The sequence below is a fragment of the Acinonyx jubatus genome, chromosome E1 (assembly GCF_027475565.1).
Source record: "Acinonyx jubatus isolate Ajub_Pintada_27869175 chromosome E1, VMU_Ajub_asm_v1.0, whole genome shotgun sequence".
In the NCBI taxonomy this organism is placed as follows: domain Eukaryota; kingdom Metazoa; phylum Chordata; class Mammalia; order Carnivora; family Felidae; genus Acinonyx; species Acinonyx jubatus.
This window is the reverse complement of record NC_069397.1, coordinates 5,962,167-5,978,762: the sequence shown is the minus strand read 5'-3', so window position 1 is coordinate 5,978,762 and position 16,596 is coordinate 5,962,167. Positions and strand designations below refer to the sequence as shown.

Here is a 16,596-nt window from a genome sequence, read left to right as displayed (position 1 = left end):
ACAGCCCTGGGAAAGCGGACGTGGAACGCGGTTAGGACAGAACCTCTAGTCGAGTCCCTCAACAACTCCCATCCTGCATGTGATCTGAAGAGTAAAATGGCCAGAGGATTTAGTGATTATGAAGAATAAATCCATGGTCTGGGGGAAGAAGGGAGGAGGAGATGGCAAGAGCCTTGGGCGACATAAAGAAAGTTCCAGATGTGATCTTACAAACGGCACGATATTATGTAATACTTAGGTACGTTCCCGAACACAGAACTGCACACGTCGCGACACACAACCGACGTGCTTTGGTGAAGTAAGTCAACAGATTCGGTGTGTCTGGCCACAAAAACGAATATCTGAGTCATAAAAAGTACAGGGGCAGGCGTAGAAAGAAACTGCATGAAACTAGACTTAACAGTCATGAATTACGGATTCAACAAAGCACCGGGCGCGATCATGAAGCAGGATTCCATTGACAGAGTCACCCATCAAAAGCACAGAAAAGCAAGTAAATGCAAATGTAGGGATCGAGTGGGGGAATCAATTGACTAACCTCTGCGTGACAAGATTTGATACACTTCTAGTCAGGGCTACAGTCAGTGCTGTCTCACAACACAGTATTTTTTAAGGCAGGAGCCACAACAAAACCCCCAAGGCTACATACACGCTTTGTGATCCAGTCCCAAAAAGAAGGGGCAGGGGGCTCCTCACCAGCTCGCAACGACCCCACCAGCACAAACTCAGCCCAACATTTTCAAAATGAGAATCGTACTGGGGCGCCTGGGTGGCTCCGTCAGGTCAGTGTCCGACTCTTGATTTCAGCTCAGGTCATGATCTCATGGTTCGTGCGTTCAAACCCTGCACCAGACTCTGTGCTCACAGCACAGAACCTGCTTGGGATCCTCTCTCTCCTTTCTCTCTCTCTGCCCCTCGCCAGCTCGTGTGCGCTCTCTCACACTCCCTCTCTCTCTCAAAATAAATAAATAAACTTTAAAAAGAAATTAGATTGGTATTTTATAGAGTATTAAAAGTGTGTAAAGGTTCAGGGCACCTGGGTGGCTCAGTCAGTTAAGCATCCAACTTCGGCTCAGGTCATAATCTCACAGTTCATGGGTTCGAGCCCCGCGTCGGGCTCTGTGCTGACGGCTCAGAGCCTGGAGCCTGCTTCGGATTCTGTGTCTCCCTCTCTCTCTGCCCCCTTCCCCGCTTGTGCTCTGTCTCTCTGTCTCTCAAAAATAAACATTAAAAAACAAAAAGTGCTTAAAGGTTCATTCAGTTGAAGTCCTACTCACCTAACGAAATACCACAAGTGCGGGAGGACTGTCCCAGACCCCAGAAAGTATCCGATCCAAGCCCAGCTCCAGTCCCGCCCACTGCCCTAACTCCCTGCCCTACGTCAGGCAGTGGAAGGACTGGAAATTGCAGAAGTGACAACCTTCAGCAGGACGCAAAATACCCAGAGGCTGAAAGAAGACACGTGAGCCCACGACCATCCAAGACCGTGCAGTTTCTACAAACAGCTCTGGATAACGAGATTCGATAAAAGAAAGAATTTCTATTATGCCTGTTTATTTCCACCTGGGTTGTACTGAGGGTTCTGGAGGAGGACGAGTAAATGCTTATGTTAAATGCAGATACATCTGATGACAGAAATAAAGTTTCAAAAGGGGGACAGTGGCGGGGGGAACACCAACGGAGTTCAGAGTCAACAACAGGAAGAACTTAACCTACGGTAGAGGGTTAATATTCAGAAGTCGGCTGATTTGCCAGGTTCTTAAAGAACAGAAACTCTAAGAAAGGAAATAGGGGATTCACATACAACAGCCATAAATACATATATGTATATAAAAAGTACGAGATTCGCCCCTTAACTGAGGAATGGTGAGTGCTGGAAATTAATACGTAGACTCTCATGGTTATACACTAAACATTGAGCAGTTAGCTTACTGCTACTGTATGGCAATTAACTGAAGATCAGAACCTAAGCCTGTCATCCTCTTATCTACTCCAGTTCGATATTTATTCGTTGGCTAAAACCCCAAAGTGTTTGCTCCTACCTCTCTGAAGAGTGCACCATAAAACTGAACAATGTACGGGCAGTCACTACTGCGCATTACTACATCCAAATCCATAAGAAGTTGTTTTTGTTCTTTTTCATCCACTGTTGACCGAATTCTCTGGAAAAGAATGACAAAAGATGTCACAAACACATAAAACAACTTTAGAAACCTGAGAACAAAGGCTACCACAAGACTGAAAATTTATAAGCAAATGTCATAAATGCTAACCAGACATAAAAAATGATCATCTTCCTTAGACTTTACAAGAACAATTTTTATCGCAGAAAAACAAAATAGCACTTAGGAGATTTTGTTTTACGTATTTATGTTTTTGGGGGGTTTTTTTGTTTTGTTTTGAAGCAAAACAGCACTTAAGAATTTCTTTAAAGGACACAGGACTTTTTAACCACAAGCATCCACTAATGACGTTGGAAGTTATATAACAAAGTTCCTAGCAGTGAAAATTAACCGTCACATGCAAATATAAAGAAAACCACAATGAGCGAGACTTTAAGCAATTCTTGTGTGAACAATCGTGAGCTTCACATCCTCATTCATGAGAGCTGGAAAAAGAGTCCAGAAGAGGTCAAAATGGGAATCAGTTCAGGGGAAGCTCAGGGACCCCAGTCCCTGCCCCCCAAATCCTAGACTGCAATAGTCCCCCTTTGCCACACTTTCTGGTGCATTAAGAACAAAAAGTTTTGGGGTGCCTGGGTGGCTCAGTTGGTTAAGCATCCGACTCCGGCTCAGGTCATGACCTTGCGGTTCGTGGGCTGGAGCCCCGTGTCAGGCTCTGTGCTGACAGCTCAGAGCCTGGAGTCTGTTTCAGATTCTGTGTCTCCCTCTCTCTCTGCCCCTTGTCCACTTGCATGTGCTCTCTCTCTCTCTCAGAAATAAATAAACATTAAAAAAAAAAAAAAGAACAAAAAGTTCTACCTGACTCTCTACCCCAGGAGTCAGAATGTAGGGTAGTAATAACATATGGAAGAAAAATCTAAAAATGAAAAAACGAGGGCTCTTTGTCTATCCCTAAACTGATGAGGCCTTCTTCTCCGTACACGGCAGACCTGGGGTATATCCCTAATGCACCTGTAGGACTTCTGTGCCAAATTCTAAAAGACTGCCTCGAAAACTTAGCACCCCCACCTCCCACCACATAATGGTATTGTACATGGACACGTCCGAGGGACAGTTCCCACTGCACTAGCGAGACAGGAAAGAATCAAGTTCAGAAAAGCGTAAAACATGAATAATGAGGTTATAGTTTAACATCGAGGCATGCAAACAACGTTTTTCTCATCAAGAAGTTCACAAGGTCACAACGCACTGCTCTGTACAACGTATAGTACATACTTACAAGGCAAGTTAGTATATCAAAAAATACACAACGTGGCATTTTGTCTTCCAAAGACTTCAAGGTATCTGTCCTCAATGTTCTTGAAAGGGATGAAGGCAGACAATTAAATCCTTGAGCCCATTTTACAGAAGAGAAGCCAGAGGCACAGAGAGATACAAAAGACGTATTCCATGTAACATGACAATAAGCGGTTGTAGAAGGAATAGAAGCAGCTTCTTTCGTTTTCCTCTCTCCCCACTAAATGAGACATTCCATATATTCCCCACACAAACAAATTTCATTGTGCTACTTAAAATTTATAGCCCGTTAGCTACAGTACTTGACAGCAAATAGAATTTACTGACTCCCATACATCTCATATATACTGATTTACTTAAAATTTTTACATTGGGTATTAACTGGCCAGATAAACAAGAAATAAATATGAAAAAAGAAAAACAATGACAAAATATGGCTCATACTTGTAAAATTAAAAAAAGTTTCCTTCTTTCTCTCATTTCTATATTTTATGGACTATTAGATGATCAGAGTTTGGGGATAAATAAATTTTTTTTTAATCAACATCAGGATAACGTTTGCTCACAAAGTATGTTTGTAAAAAGTCAAAACAGCCCAGAGATACGATTTGTTATCAGTTCAAAACCATGACATGGATAATTCTGGTAAACATTTAAATTACATTTTATTCCTGTTTTAAAAAAAAAAGTAACTTAAGGCGGCTCAGTCGGGGGAGTGTGCAGCTCTTGATCTTGGGGTTGTGAGTTCAAGCCCCACATTGGGTGTAGAGTTTACTTAAAAAAAAAAAAAAAGAAAGAAAGAAAGAACGTTAAAAGAATAGCTGTGAAAATACTCGTTTGGGGAAGGCAATTTTTTAACATTTTTAACTTTTTAAAAGAAAAAGAGCTCGTGATCAGAGACAAATGGGGGACAAAAAAGGAAATGATACTCTGGGGGAGATGTCCATCAACTAAAGGATTCTCCTTTTAAGGTTTAAAAAGGTTTTAAAGGTTTAAAAACATTTTTCTGTTTTTGCCTGTATGGATATACGGACAAGTATAAACACACTCACACTCACAAGACACTATTGTAAAAGATGCCCTCTTTGCTAGATTCTTTTCCTGAGCTGGTTATACAGTTTTCTAAGTTTCCAATTTGTGCAACTGTTTGCATTTCGACTATGGGAAATCACATTACAGCCAAAACCTCAAGAGTTACTATCATTAACTGACTTTTGAGGACCAATTTCTAAAAATACTGCTGTAGCTACAGCAAGGATGCATGCTCCCACATGGCCTGGAGGCCTCACGGAAGCCCCAGCATCGGACTGGTATCTCCTTCTCAGTCCTGGACAGGATTCCCGTGAGCCAGAATGGAGAGAGTCCCTGGCCCCGCTCTAACGTTTGAGCTCATCGGCATGGCAGTAAAACCGACTCATCTGAAAGCTGTTCTTTAATGCCACCACTGGCACAAAATAGAACACGGGCTGCTGCGTGTGGCCTGCCGGCCCCCCAGGAAATAGATTCCGCTCCTGGATGCTTGTCAGCGGGTGAACACCTCTTCACGCTCTCTGAACATCTGGCCCATGGGGCAGGCAGTGGGTACAAGAGTCGGGACTGTTTGGGACTGAGTAAGCAGGAGCTAACTCTTAATTATACGTAAGTTTCAGGATTCTACTGCAACATTTGTTATATGGGAATACTTAATAAAATAAACTCATCCAAAAGTCCTAAAGGACTCAAAAAGGGGGATTAACCACTCACACACCTACAATAGTGGTCGCTTCAAATCAATGATTTTAACTCAATAATTCAATAAATGTTCACATTGGAGAATACTTAACAGTGATCAAAGATTAACAATAACCAATGAGAGAATAGTTAATAAGAGTCACGACCAAAGACAGCCTTTCTAATAGAACAAAACAATGTGTACGGGTAAGAGTTCTACCACTGCAGGTAAGTACAGCCAAGATTCTCAAATATTTAGGCAGAAAATCACAGAAAACTGAAGACATGAACAAACCCCCCTTCCCTTCAGGAAACTGTCCTTGGGAGCTCCCCTCTCATTGCCACACGGGACGCTGTCTGATTCATGGATTGCTTCATAAAGCCAATTAGATCTTCAAATTAAAGAGAGAAAAAAAAAAGCTTTTCTTTTTTTTTTTTAATTTTTTTTTTCAACGTTTATTTATTTTTGGGACAGAGAGAGACAGAGCATGAACAGGGGAGGGGCAGAGAGAGAGGGAGACACAGAATCGGAAACAGGCTCCAGGCTCTGAGCCATCAGCCCAGAGCCCGACGCGGGGCTCAAGCTCACGGACCGCGAGATCGTGACCTGGCTGAAGTCGGACGCTTAACCGACTGTGCCACCCAGGCGCCCCCCAAAAAAAGCTTTTCTTAATGGAGGGGGATGGAAAATAAAAGTACAAAGGCGTTGCCAATGTATCTGTAAAAATCTCCCCTAATTAGAATGTTCAGAAATCAAATGTATTGATAAATGTCTTCAGTCACAGAAAAGTTTCATTCATGCCATAAATTTAAAAGTTAGATAAGACTGGGGCGCCTGGGTGGCTCAGATGGTTGAGCATCCAGCTTGATTTCGGCTCGGGTCATGACCTCACGGTTCGTGGGTTCGAGCCCCACGTCAGGCTCTGTGCTGACAGCGTGAAAGCCTGCTTGGGATTCTCTCTCTGCCTCTCTCTGGCCCTCCTCTGTTCGTGTGTGCTCTCTCTCTCTCTCATAAGAAATAAATAAGCTTCAAAAAAAAAAAGTTAGAGAAGACTAGAGTTTACTTGACTTCGGAAAACCTTTTTTTCCCTCTCATAAAAAATAGAGTTGAAAAGCTCACACAAAACCACAAAACATTTAAGAAAATCATCTCAAGAACCTTAACGTTTTTAAGTTTCATTTTCAACCAAATATCAGAATTCATTAAAATCACTCCTGCCTTCATTATTGAGTTCTTTTACTTGTCACTATTTTCTTAACCTAACTTAAGTTATTACATGCTCTCAGGACAAATGCAACTGTGCTTTTTGAAAACTGAGCCACACTGCTTTTCCAATAATGACGTATTTTCAAATCATTGCAAGTTTTACCTTATTTGGAACAAAATGTAGAGAAGACACTTAAAATCCAAACAAGAATGACTACCCTACGTGAAAAAGCCATTTTCCACAGTGAAGAAATTTATATACTTGAAGCTAAAAAAATATTTAAAAAAATTTTTTTTCATGTTTATTTATTTTTGAGAGAGAGAGACTGTGCGGGGAAGGGGCGGGGGGGGGGGGGGGGGGAGACACAGAATCGATAGCAGGTTCCAGGCTCTGAGCCATCAGCACAGAGCTCAGTGTGGGGCTCGAACTCACCAGCCGTGAGATCATGACCTGAGCCAAAGTCGGACGCTCGACTGACGAGCCACCCAGGCGCCCCTAAAAAAATATTTGAAAAATTGTCGTCTAAATTTGTATTCAAGGTTGTTTTACACTCCACACGAGAGGAGGCAGATGCCAATAAAAACAGCACGTAGCTACAGAGCGGCAATGCCCAAATGACCCCAGCGAAAAGTCTTTCGGTGACCCAGAAAAGGGATGCGCTGACTGACCAGTTCTCCATTGTTACGACTGTTAGGGTTGTACATGGTTCTTATCCAGTGAAAAAGAAAAAAGCCCACAGAGCTTCGCTTTCCTAAAACCTCCAATCCAAGTCACGCCACTGGCGGGGCCTGGGAATAATGCTGTAGTGATAGTTAACAGGTTCCAAAGGACAAGCTAAAAGTTTCAGCTCAAAACCATCCTCCTGCCCTCTCCTACCTCGTACATAAAACACAACAGTGTCCACTCTGAGGACAGTGCCGATCCACAGCGACAGAAACATCTAGAAGTTGCTGAAAGGTCGCTTTCCTTGTGCCTGTGCAACGTGACGTCTGGAAGTCATTGGTAAATCTAAACGTTGACAGCTTATACGTGGCCTTCGTTTGGAATGCCTCAACGTGCGACCATTTAAATTTAAGGCATAAATACTCCTCTACTGATAGCGAACAGCTATTTCAATGTGGCGTCCTTCCAGATGGCCTCTAAATACACCGGGACCTTCACATGGACACGATTCTCGCCCGTTAACTCCAAACCCTGCCGGCCCCACGTCCCCCTCGCAGTGTCCTGCTTCTCCTCAGGGGTAAATGACTTTGGATGAAACTAACAGCAGTAAGCGGGAAGAACTTTCCAGTAGATTAAGACCGGTTGTTATAGTGCAAAGGGATTGTGGGAACTATTAAAAACCTGTTTGCTCAAGGAGCAGGGCTGGAGGGGTGGGGGCCGAGAAGCAAAGAAGATAGAGGAAAACACTCTCAGAGAAAGTGCTTTCACCCCTTAGACATATGAAGACGTGTCGTTTCTGCTTGTTTCTCTTCCTGTCCTACATTCATTTTCAGGAACAAGGAGAAGGGGTAGGAGGAAAGGGTGTGACGGCGGCCCAGTCGCTGTTAGGGGATGCGGCTAGGACGGCTCAACTGTGGCAAAAAGAAAAGGGAAAAAGGTTAGCAACACAAAGGCCAAGGGACGAGCCCCAGAAGAAGCGAAGGAAGAAAGGCCCACAGGGTCGGTCCTCAGAAGGTCACCAAGGAGCACTGCGCCTGGGTGCTGACTAAATACCCAGCTGGCAGTGATGCTTACGCTCATTCTGACTCAGAGCGAACCCTTACAGCCCCACGTCAGACTTCTCAAAGCCATCTCAGTTGCCAGGGAGGCTGGACATACACCACTGGGGACTGCGCAGAGGCTTGCCTCGAGATGGCCCAGTCTGCATCTGCCTGTGTTCCGGTGACATGGGTTCTTCCTGCCAACTCAAGCTAGCAGAAAAGGCTACAGTCAGATGACAAGCTCCACCTCTTGGACAGTCTGTGTGTATGGCGAGGGAAGGCCCTCTGGGTTACCGGATCCCAGTCCTGCCCAGAGAAGGGGAAAACAGCTCATCATATTCTCGAAAGACACAGAATAAAGTGAGATTGATGACAAGTCATATATGCTCTCGATTAAAAACAGCAGCTCCCCAATGTGTGGGACAGATGTTCGTTCCTAGGATTGGATCATTCCAGACAAAAAAGATAAAAGTCATCTGCAAACCAACCAGGAGTCGAGAACTGAGGAGTCCAGGAATGAACTTTTACAAAGACAGACTTGAAAATAGCAACACAGTCAAATAAACTTGCCAAATATCTACCAATTCTAACTGATATTCTTTTCTTGTTTTTGTTTTGAAACGGAGAAAATATGTATGGGGGGAATGAGATGAGGGGACACAGCAGAAATGGGGTAATTAATGTGGCAGGGCATGACCGCTAGGCCCCAGCAGATAAGGCCCCCCAAATTCTCAAACAAAATCTTGTCAGGTTTCTGTAGGGCTCAGGTGAGGGTCCCGAGGGCAGTATAACAAGGTCATTAAGGGTAAGGTCAGTGACTCATACCCCTGCTGCACACGTTCATCTCCAACTACCTAGAAGAAGCTGGAATAAAGTACGAGCATTTAAAAGTGAGAGAAGTGAGTTCCCCGATGAGAAATTAGGGCACGGATACAATGAGACTCCGCAAGGAGATGGGCTCCATCACTGTACGAGAAAGGAGTGGGTGGCTTCAAAGACGATCTGGGTGTTGATTAAGACAATCTGACATCATGGGCACCTGGGTGGCTCATTCGGTCAAGCGTCTGACTTCGGCTGAGGTCATGATCCCACAGTTCGTGGGTTTAAGACCCGCGTCAGGCTCTGTGCTGACAGCTCGGAGCCTGGAGCCTGCTTCGGATTCTGTGTCTCCCTCTCTGCCCCTCCCCCACTCATGCTCTGTCTCTGTCTCTGTCTCTCTCTCTCTCTCTCTCAAAAATAAATTAAACATTAAAAAAAATTTTTTTAAAAAGGCAATCTGACAAAGTGTCACTTTCAATTTGTCACCAATCCAAACTAGAGCACCAGAAGGTATATACTCTTCAGCAAAACCGTGCAGGGTCTGTGATCACTGGCAAAAAGCTGAAACTCCAATGACTGTGACTGTGGCTCACTCCTACACGTAATCACTGACCACCAACCAATGTTACCAAAAGCATGAGCATTCTGTATTTCAAGAAACTGCCAAACAACAACAACAAAAACAACAACAACTACCAATGTCTTGCCAGAGTGATACGATAGCTAGACCAACCACTCCCAGGACAAAAGCGACACCCAAAGCTCCTTGTGTTGACCGTCTGTACCAAGTGGACATTGATAAATATCAGCCACACAGAAATCTTAGAACTGATCCACGAGCAAACAGATCACGTGGGATCTTAGGTGGGACTCCTCTCCACAGGAACTATTCCATTTGAAATCAAAGGAGGTGGAGCACCTGGGTGGCTGAGTCGGTTAAGCATCCGACTTTGGCTCAGGTCACGATCTCACAGTCCATGAGTTCAAGCCCCGCATCAGGCTCTGTGCTGACAGCTCGGAGCCCGGAGCCTGGCTTCGGATTCTGTGTCTCCCCCTCTCTCTCTGCCCCTCCCCCACTTGCACTCTGTTTCTTTCTCTCTCTCAAAAATAAATAAAACATAAAAAAAGTTTTTTAATAAAATCAAAGGACGAAAAGAACAAGGATTATCTTAATTGATATAGCTGTGATATTTTGAAAATGTGTCCTGTTCCTGGAATCACAAATGCCAATACTGCTACGCCATAAATGCATTCCATTTGTTAAGCGTTCCTTGCAAAGAACCCTCCTATGATTAGCGTCTGTGGGTAAAATATGAAGGGGGGTCCACTGCAGTCAGCAACCTAAATCAGTGACGCAGGGGATGGGAGATAGGATCGCACTCAGATTCCCCCAAGTGCCCCAGTGGATCCTTACAAACACGCTGCTTTCCCAACAGAAATGTCCAGAATTCAGTTCCAATACAAAGGGTGGAAAACCCCAGAAACCACGGCAGCACGTCAACGTGCTATTTATTATCCCCTTTGGGCCACATTTTCATTTTCTTAAGTCCAAAACAAAGATTCCATGTTCCACAGCTGCAGCAAGGCTCCTCCCTGCTACCCAGGTTCATCCTTGGCTGCTGGAATCTTCTGAATCGATCACATACAAAAATGCCCACTGTGTCACTCTCACAATGCCGTCACTAACGGCATGAAGGCAGACAGCAACATTAGCCGAAACAAGTTAAAAAAGGCAAGTATTTGGAATGCCGATCACAGATGCAAAATTGGTTTTCACGTCAAAGAGTAACAGATAATAAGTGTGCCTGTTAAATCAATTGTTTTAAATTAGGAAGACATGTTTCTACCAGGGCAGGAAGAAAGAATACTAATTCTTAACTGCCAAATCATCCAAGCCTTTAGAAGCAATTTAATGAACTCTCAATTGTCTCTTGATCAAATTAATTAGTTAATAGTAGTACCTCCTATTCTCCTCACTGAGGAGACTGCGGCCCAAGCAATTCCTTGTACATATCCTCTCTGATGTGTCACCAGAGAACTGGGGAGATCGGTTCCAAAAATATATGGAGGATTTATTACGTCATGGGCAGGGCTGCCCCGAGGGCAAGGTTAATGGGACAAGCTGGACGTGTCTTGATCACCGGCTTCCTCTTTACTAATGACATCATCCACATATAAAGAGCACAGCCGTAGCGCTAACATTTTACAAGGGCCGAAAGATCATCGGTGGCAAGTGACAGGTCATTACTTCCATACCCATGACACCGAAGTGCGACGCAAGTGGAAATGACATACCACCAACATCCGGGGCATGACCGTAAGACAAAAGCAACAAAAATGACAGAACACTTGCAGGAGGCATATCAAATAGGGGGTCAGATGGTCCTCATTTAGACCAAAGGGTGGAAGACAGGTTCTTCTCCAAACTGCGACACGGGCTGAGCTACAGATTCCAAAGGTTTCCTCAGAGCTCACGAGCCCAGAGCATCCTTCCAATATTGGCAGGCACGGGGTTGCCATCCCCTATCCCTTACATCAGCCAGAACAGTGCTATTTAGTCTATGTTATTGATTGGAGTCTACATACGATGCTATCAACAGAAAGAACCCATGAAGGAAAAACGCTAGGAACAACGGGAACACGTCTATGTGAGGGGTTCCGAGCTACACGAGTTCAAAGCCAAGCTGACCGGAGGGCAGTCCTGCCACAGCCTTTGGATCTGCCCACCTCTGTTAGCACTTTTCACTTTTCACCTGGAACACCGTGACATTCAAGCAACGCTAGGAACACACCGTAACACGGCTCCAGCAGCCATGGATGGCTTAATTAAGCCACAGGATGCAGCCGATCAAAGAAGAGTGGAAGGCCCTGGAATCCAGTCCCAATTCAAAACCAGGCAGCCATGACTTCTGCATTCCACATGTGATCTGGAAAATCAAACGCTAGCACGCACGCTGGCCTTCCAACACGCGGTAGAATTGCCTAACAAAGCACTCTACACCATCCGAAAGGAGCTTCGCAAATGTAAGGCCGCTCCGGTCAACTATCATTCTAGCGCTTTCCGATCAGTGTGCGAAACCAATGTTTAAGGACTACAATGAATCTCCTCCAGTGAGCCTCACAGTTCCCGCCAAAATTATTCAGTAAGGGAACTTCTGGTAGAAGTGGCAAGGTGTCCACAGGGGCCGACCCCCACGTTGCCATACTTACAGCACTGTCTGCGTGGGGGAGGCCTACCTAGGGAGCAGACGCAAGCACCATCCAGCCCCAAGGCTGGGGGGGGGGGGGGGCCCTCTGGTCCTTCCCACCAGGCATGAGGGTTAACCTAGGTCTCAACTGTACGTCAAGGACACTGAAGGCGAGATCCAAATACCAAGGAGAAGCAGGAATCGAGATCAGGTTACCAGCCTAGGATGGACCGGGAAGACTGAAACCGATACACCAGTAGAGTTGGAGCAGTAGAGAAAAAACTGAGGGTTGAAAGAACAAGATGAGCGAGGCCCATCCTCGAGAAAGGGGAAACGCCTGAAACCCTTCAGTCCAAGGTCACGTGGCTAGCTCAGTGTGGCCTAAGCACCTAATCTGAGACAGCCAGTCCGTCTTTCTGAGTTGCACAGATGAGTTCTCAGGTTGAAGACTGAATGCTCTTCGTAGTATCAACCCTGGCAACCTTGACCGGGCACGTTCCCATCCCCACCTACCTGCCTGCCATCGGTTTCATCCTCCCACGAGAGGTCAGCCTCGCTCAACGGTCAAGCCTCTGACAAACAACTCCACTGCCCTCCGTCTGCAGGGGCATCAATCCCTTTCACTCCCTTGACAACCCGAGGCTGCCATACCACTCCATTCCAGCCCACGGGCCTGAACTCTTTCCAACTCTTCACTCCTGTGTCCCCAGATTTGCTCAGACATGCTGATTCGGATCATCTGAGGACCTGACTCTGCTGGGCGTTTCTCCCAGACGTGAGTTTCTCTAACCCTAGCCCAGAAACCTAGTCCCGATGCCAATGCCTTCCTCAAACATTTGATCTGAATGTCGGGCCTTTCCCCATTACAATTAGCCCCGGAAGGGAGCTAACCAGGCACCTACTTTACTCTTAGAGGACAGGGTCTGTGTGGGTCTCATTTTTTTCATTTAGTGGTCATTCCAACATCATGCGAAATGGGGTATTAAATAAATGTTATTTGCCGAAGATGCTGATTGAAGCCCGAAGTACCCTACCAGAGCCGAAGGTGGTCCCTCCTGAGCTTTAGGAGACCTGGTGGCCAGGACAACGGCTTTGCCCTGGGCAGCCCCGTGACTCAGTCAGTCAGGAGACAAGACAAACCAGCTGTATCACTCCCCGTCACAGAAGAGGAAGACCTTTTTCCCATGAGTGTGTGATTAAAACTGAAGGGTCAAGATTTTCCACATCTTAGGTCCTAATGCCGAACCTCACTGGCAGCTTCAGGAACTGTCCTCGGGCCAAAGGTCAAGAAATTGTTGGCGTGCCTGGGTGGCTCAGTAGGATAAGCATCCAAGTCTTGATTTCGACTCAGGTTACGATCTCCCTGTCATGAGATCGAACCCCATGCCCAGCACAGAGGCTGCTTGGGAAGCTCTCTCCCACTCCTTCTGTGCCTCCCACCCCATACACATGCACATGTGCCCTCTCGCTTTCCCTCTCTCTTTCTCTCTCTCTCTCTCAAAAAAAAAGAGAAATTGTTGTATGTACAACTCTTACACATGCTGTATGCTACCTCGCTGAGTTTGATTTATTATATCTTAGCTGATTTTTAGATTACATCTTGGAGACAACCGTTTCTACTAACTAACAGGTCTTTTCAGACATTTCTTAGAGGTGGCAAAATAAACTTGGGGAAGGGCTCCCTCAAAACTAAAACTCAGGGGCGCCCCTGGTTGGCTCAGTTAGAAGAACATGTGACCCTTGATCTTGGGGTCGTGAGTTCAAGCCCCACATTGGGCTTAAAATAATTTAAAAAACCAAAACTAAAAATGAGGAATAATGATAATACAACCAGGCTAATACCACAGTCCACTTTTGTACAGAACTGCAAATAGGTCTTAAGGATGACTTATTTCCAACGTAAGCTTAGTATCTACTAAGTTAACCCCTCCATATTCCCCAGTGCATAGTAAAACACTAGTACAGTGCGTTTCTCATTTTACCAACAACCAGGGAAAACTCACAGGAGTGCGAACCACTGTCTCCCACTCTTTTAAATTTCTGTAGTCCTATCTCAAGGCTGAACACAGAGGGCGCTTAGTAATCAGGCTGTCTACGTCAGACCTAATGTCTTGATCACACACCGTCCCTGGGTGTTTGCTCTTGTCCATCTGTCCACGTGCCTATGTGATAAGGAATACACTCGCTCAGGTGTGATGAAAGGCTAAGCTTTTTCAGAGAGACCCACAAGATACACATTTAAAAACTGCAGTGGGAGGCAAACACCAGTCTGCAAATTGGTATCAAACTGTCATGTATGTGAATGGAAAAACCCTCTTCCAGTATCATATGACGTCATGGAATCCAATGGTACGCCCCACTGATAGGTCGGTTGATAACGTCACATCACCACCTTCCCCACACTAAACGGACCCGCTTGCTCAAGGATTCAAGGTGATGGGGAGCCTGGGTGGCTCAGTCGGTTCAGCGTCAGACTTCAGCTCAGGTCATGATCTCACAGTTTGTGAGGTCGAGCCCTGAGTTGGGGCTCTGTGCTGACAGCTCGGAGCCTGGAGCCTGCTTTGGATTCTGTGTCTCCCTCTCTGTTTGCCTCTCCCCTGCTCTCTCTCTCTCTCTCAAAAATAATAAAAACATTTAAAAAATTGAAAAAAAAAAGAATTCAAGTTGATAAACACGGGGCACCTGAGTGGCTCAGTCGGTTGAGCATCCGACTTCGGCTCAGGTCATGATCTCGCGGTCCGTGTCTCCCTCTCTCTCTGCCTCTCCCCCACTCACATTCTGTCTGTCTGTCTCTCTCTCAAAAATAAAGAAACATTAAAAAATTAAAAAGAACTCAAGGTGATAAACAAACGGAGACAGTACCAACTGATAGGTATAGATGTGAGAGTTACCCATCTGGAGGTCCCATGACCCCCTCCAAGTATTTCTTAAGAGCTGGGATTTTCAAAGCCACGCCAACAGGGGCTCTCAAAATAAGGTCAAATTACAAACAGCAGACAACAACTTCCTATTTTCACTCTTAAATGCCTTCAAAACTTGAGTGAGCACTACAGAGTTTCAAAAGTTCTCAAATTAAGAAAAACTTCCTTCAAGTCACAATGAAGCAAGTACCTTCTTCATTTCCCTTGAAAACCTACTGACTGTGGCCGCAGTCGACACAGATTACTAAAACAGATTATGATAACGATCAACATAGTAAAACGCATGGAGTGCAGGCTGAAAATCGCAGGACATAATTATTTAAAAGCTCCTTCCCTAGTACCTGGAAGAAAGTTTAGAAGCTTTAGTTACATAGGATAGCTCTCCCTTAAGACCCAGCCAAGTAAAAGCGGATGTCATGCACAGACAGCATACAGAAGAGCAGTGCAACACTCATCCAGAAAAATCTCAATAAAATGACTTCCCACTTCCATTGCAGCGGCACAAAATAAATATAGAGGAATCATTTCACGTTCCAAGAAGAGTACCAGTTTATTTCAAGAGATAATCCAAAGCAGAGGGCGTAGCCTATGCGTCTTTAGAGGTCTACAGTTCACGTGCAAGATTTTGCAGACGTATGCAGCATCCTAAGAAAAAGGTCCACAGTCGTCATCACAATGCAAAAGAACAATGACCAAAAACGAGGTGAAGAACCATACAAGTTTTCCCCATCATGAATTTCTCATTGGTTTATATGACCCCACAAAGAGAAATGCTCAACAGTGAAGGAGGCAAAAACAGAGTAACATTTTGCTCACAGTAAACTTTAACACAGAGAGCATCTTCTATTAATGTGATGCGAATCCCCTCCCAAAAGTCAATTACGACACTGAGGCGCCTAGTCAATCAAGCCACGTTGAAAAAGTCTCCAAACAGGCGTTTCGACAGGAAGATGATTAGCCGACACTGTCTGCAAACCCATTCTCCATTGTGTAAACTGAGGCATTTACTGCTTCCCGTAAGAATTGTAACTCGGATCCCCTTTTGCCTTTTTCTTTTTAAACCGCCACCCCCAACACTGTCCATTTTCCAGTAACATCTGAGACACAGCGAACATCTGCTCGACATCTAAACAAACAAATGGACACGTTACAACTACGCAGGCCCCACAGGAGTCGGATGGACGGCATCGATGCGTAACAGGCACCGACATCAGCCCGCCAAGGACAGCCTGTGGGGCCGATCTCCACTCCGGGCCACTCTGCTGTCTTCTTCACATGAACGTATTAGGTGGCAGACACTCACAGCAAGGACGAAATGTGACGGCATTATCACGAGGTACGCATTTCAAGTCCAGCTTTCGAACCGGGGAACAGGGCAGTACTGGGTGGAGATGAAAAAACAAACAGAAGCCGAGCCGGTCAGGGCCGAGTAAGGTTGAGGTTAGTGGCAACAGCATGTGCGTGGTTTCCAGGAAACCTTCAGTGAGACTGCTGTTAGCCCTAGCCCCGCACCTTGCCCAACCCAGTGCGCTGCCTCTTCGTCCAGCTCCCCGCCTGGCTCGGTGCAGCACTGCCCTGCTCCCAGGGGTGCGGCCGCCCAGCCTGAACTCACCTTGGCAGCGGAAGGG

The 16,596-nt window shown here is 45.5% G+C and overlaps 1 protein-coding gene across 3 annotated transcripts in view; it reads right to left on the bottom strand.

Moving 5' to 3' along the window:
• Positions 1-16,596, bottom strand: part of MAP2K4 (mitogen-activated protein kinase kinase 4) — a 137,866-nt gene that overhangs the window by 52,897 nt on the left and 68,373 nt on the right. For all 3 annotated transcript variants that reach the window (XM_027047464.2, XM_027047465.2, XM_053212426.1), the window contains one exon: positions 2,043-2,162. In XM_027047464.2, coding sequence (XP_026903265.1) covers positions 2,043-2,162 — 120 coding nt within the window. The remainder of the gene's footprint in view (positions 1-2,042; positions 2,163-16,596) is intronic.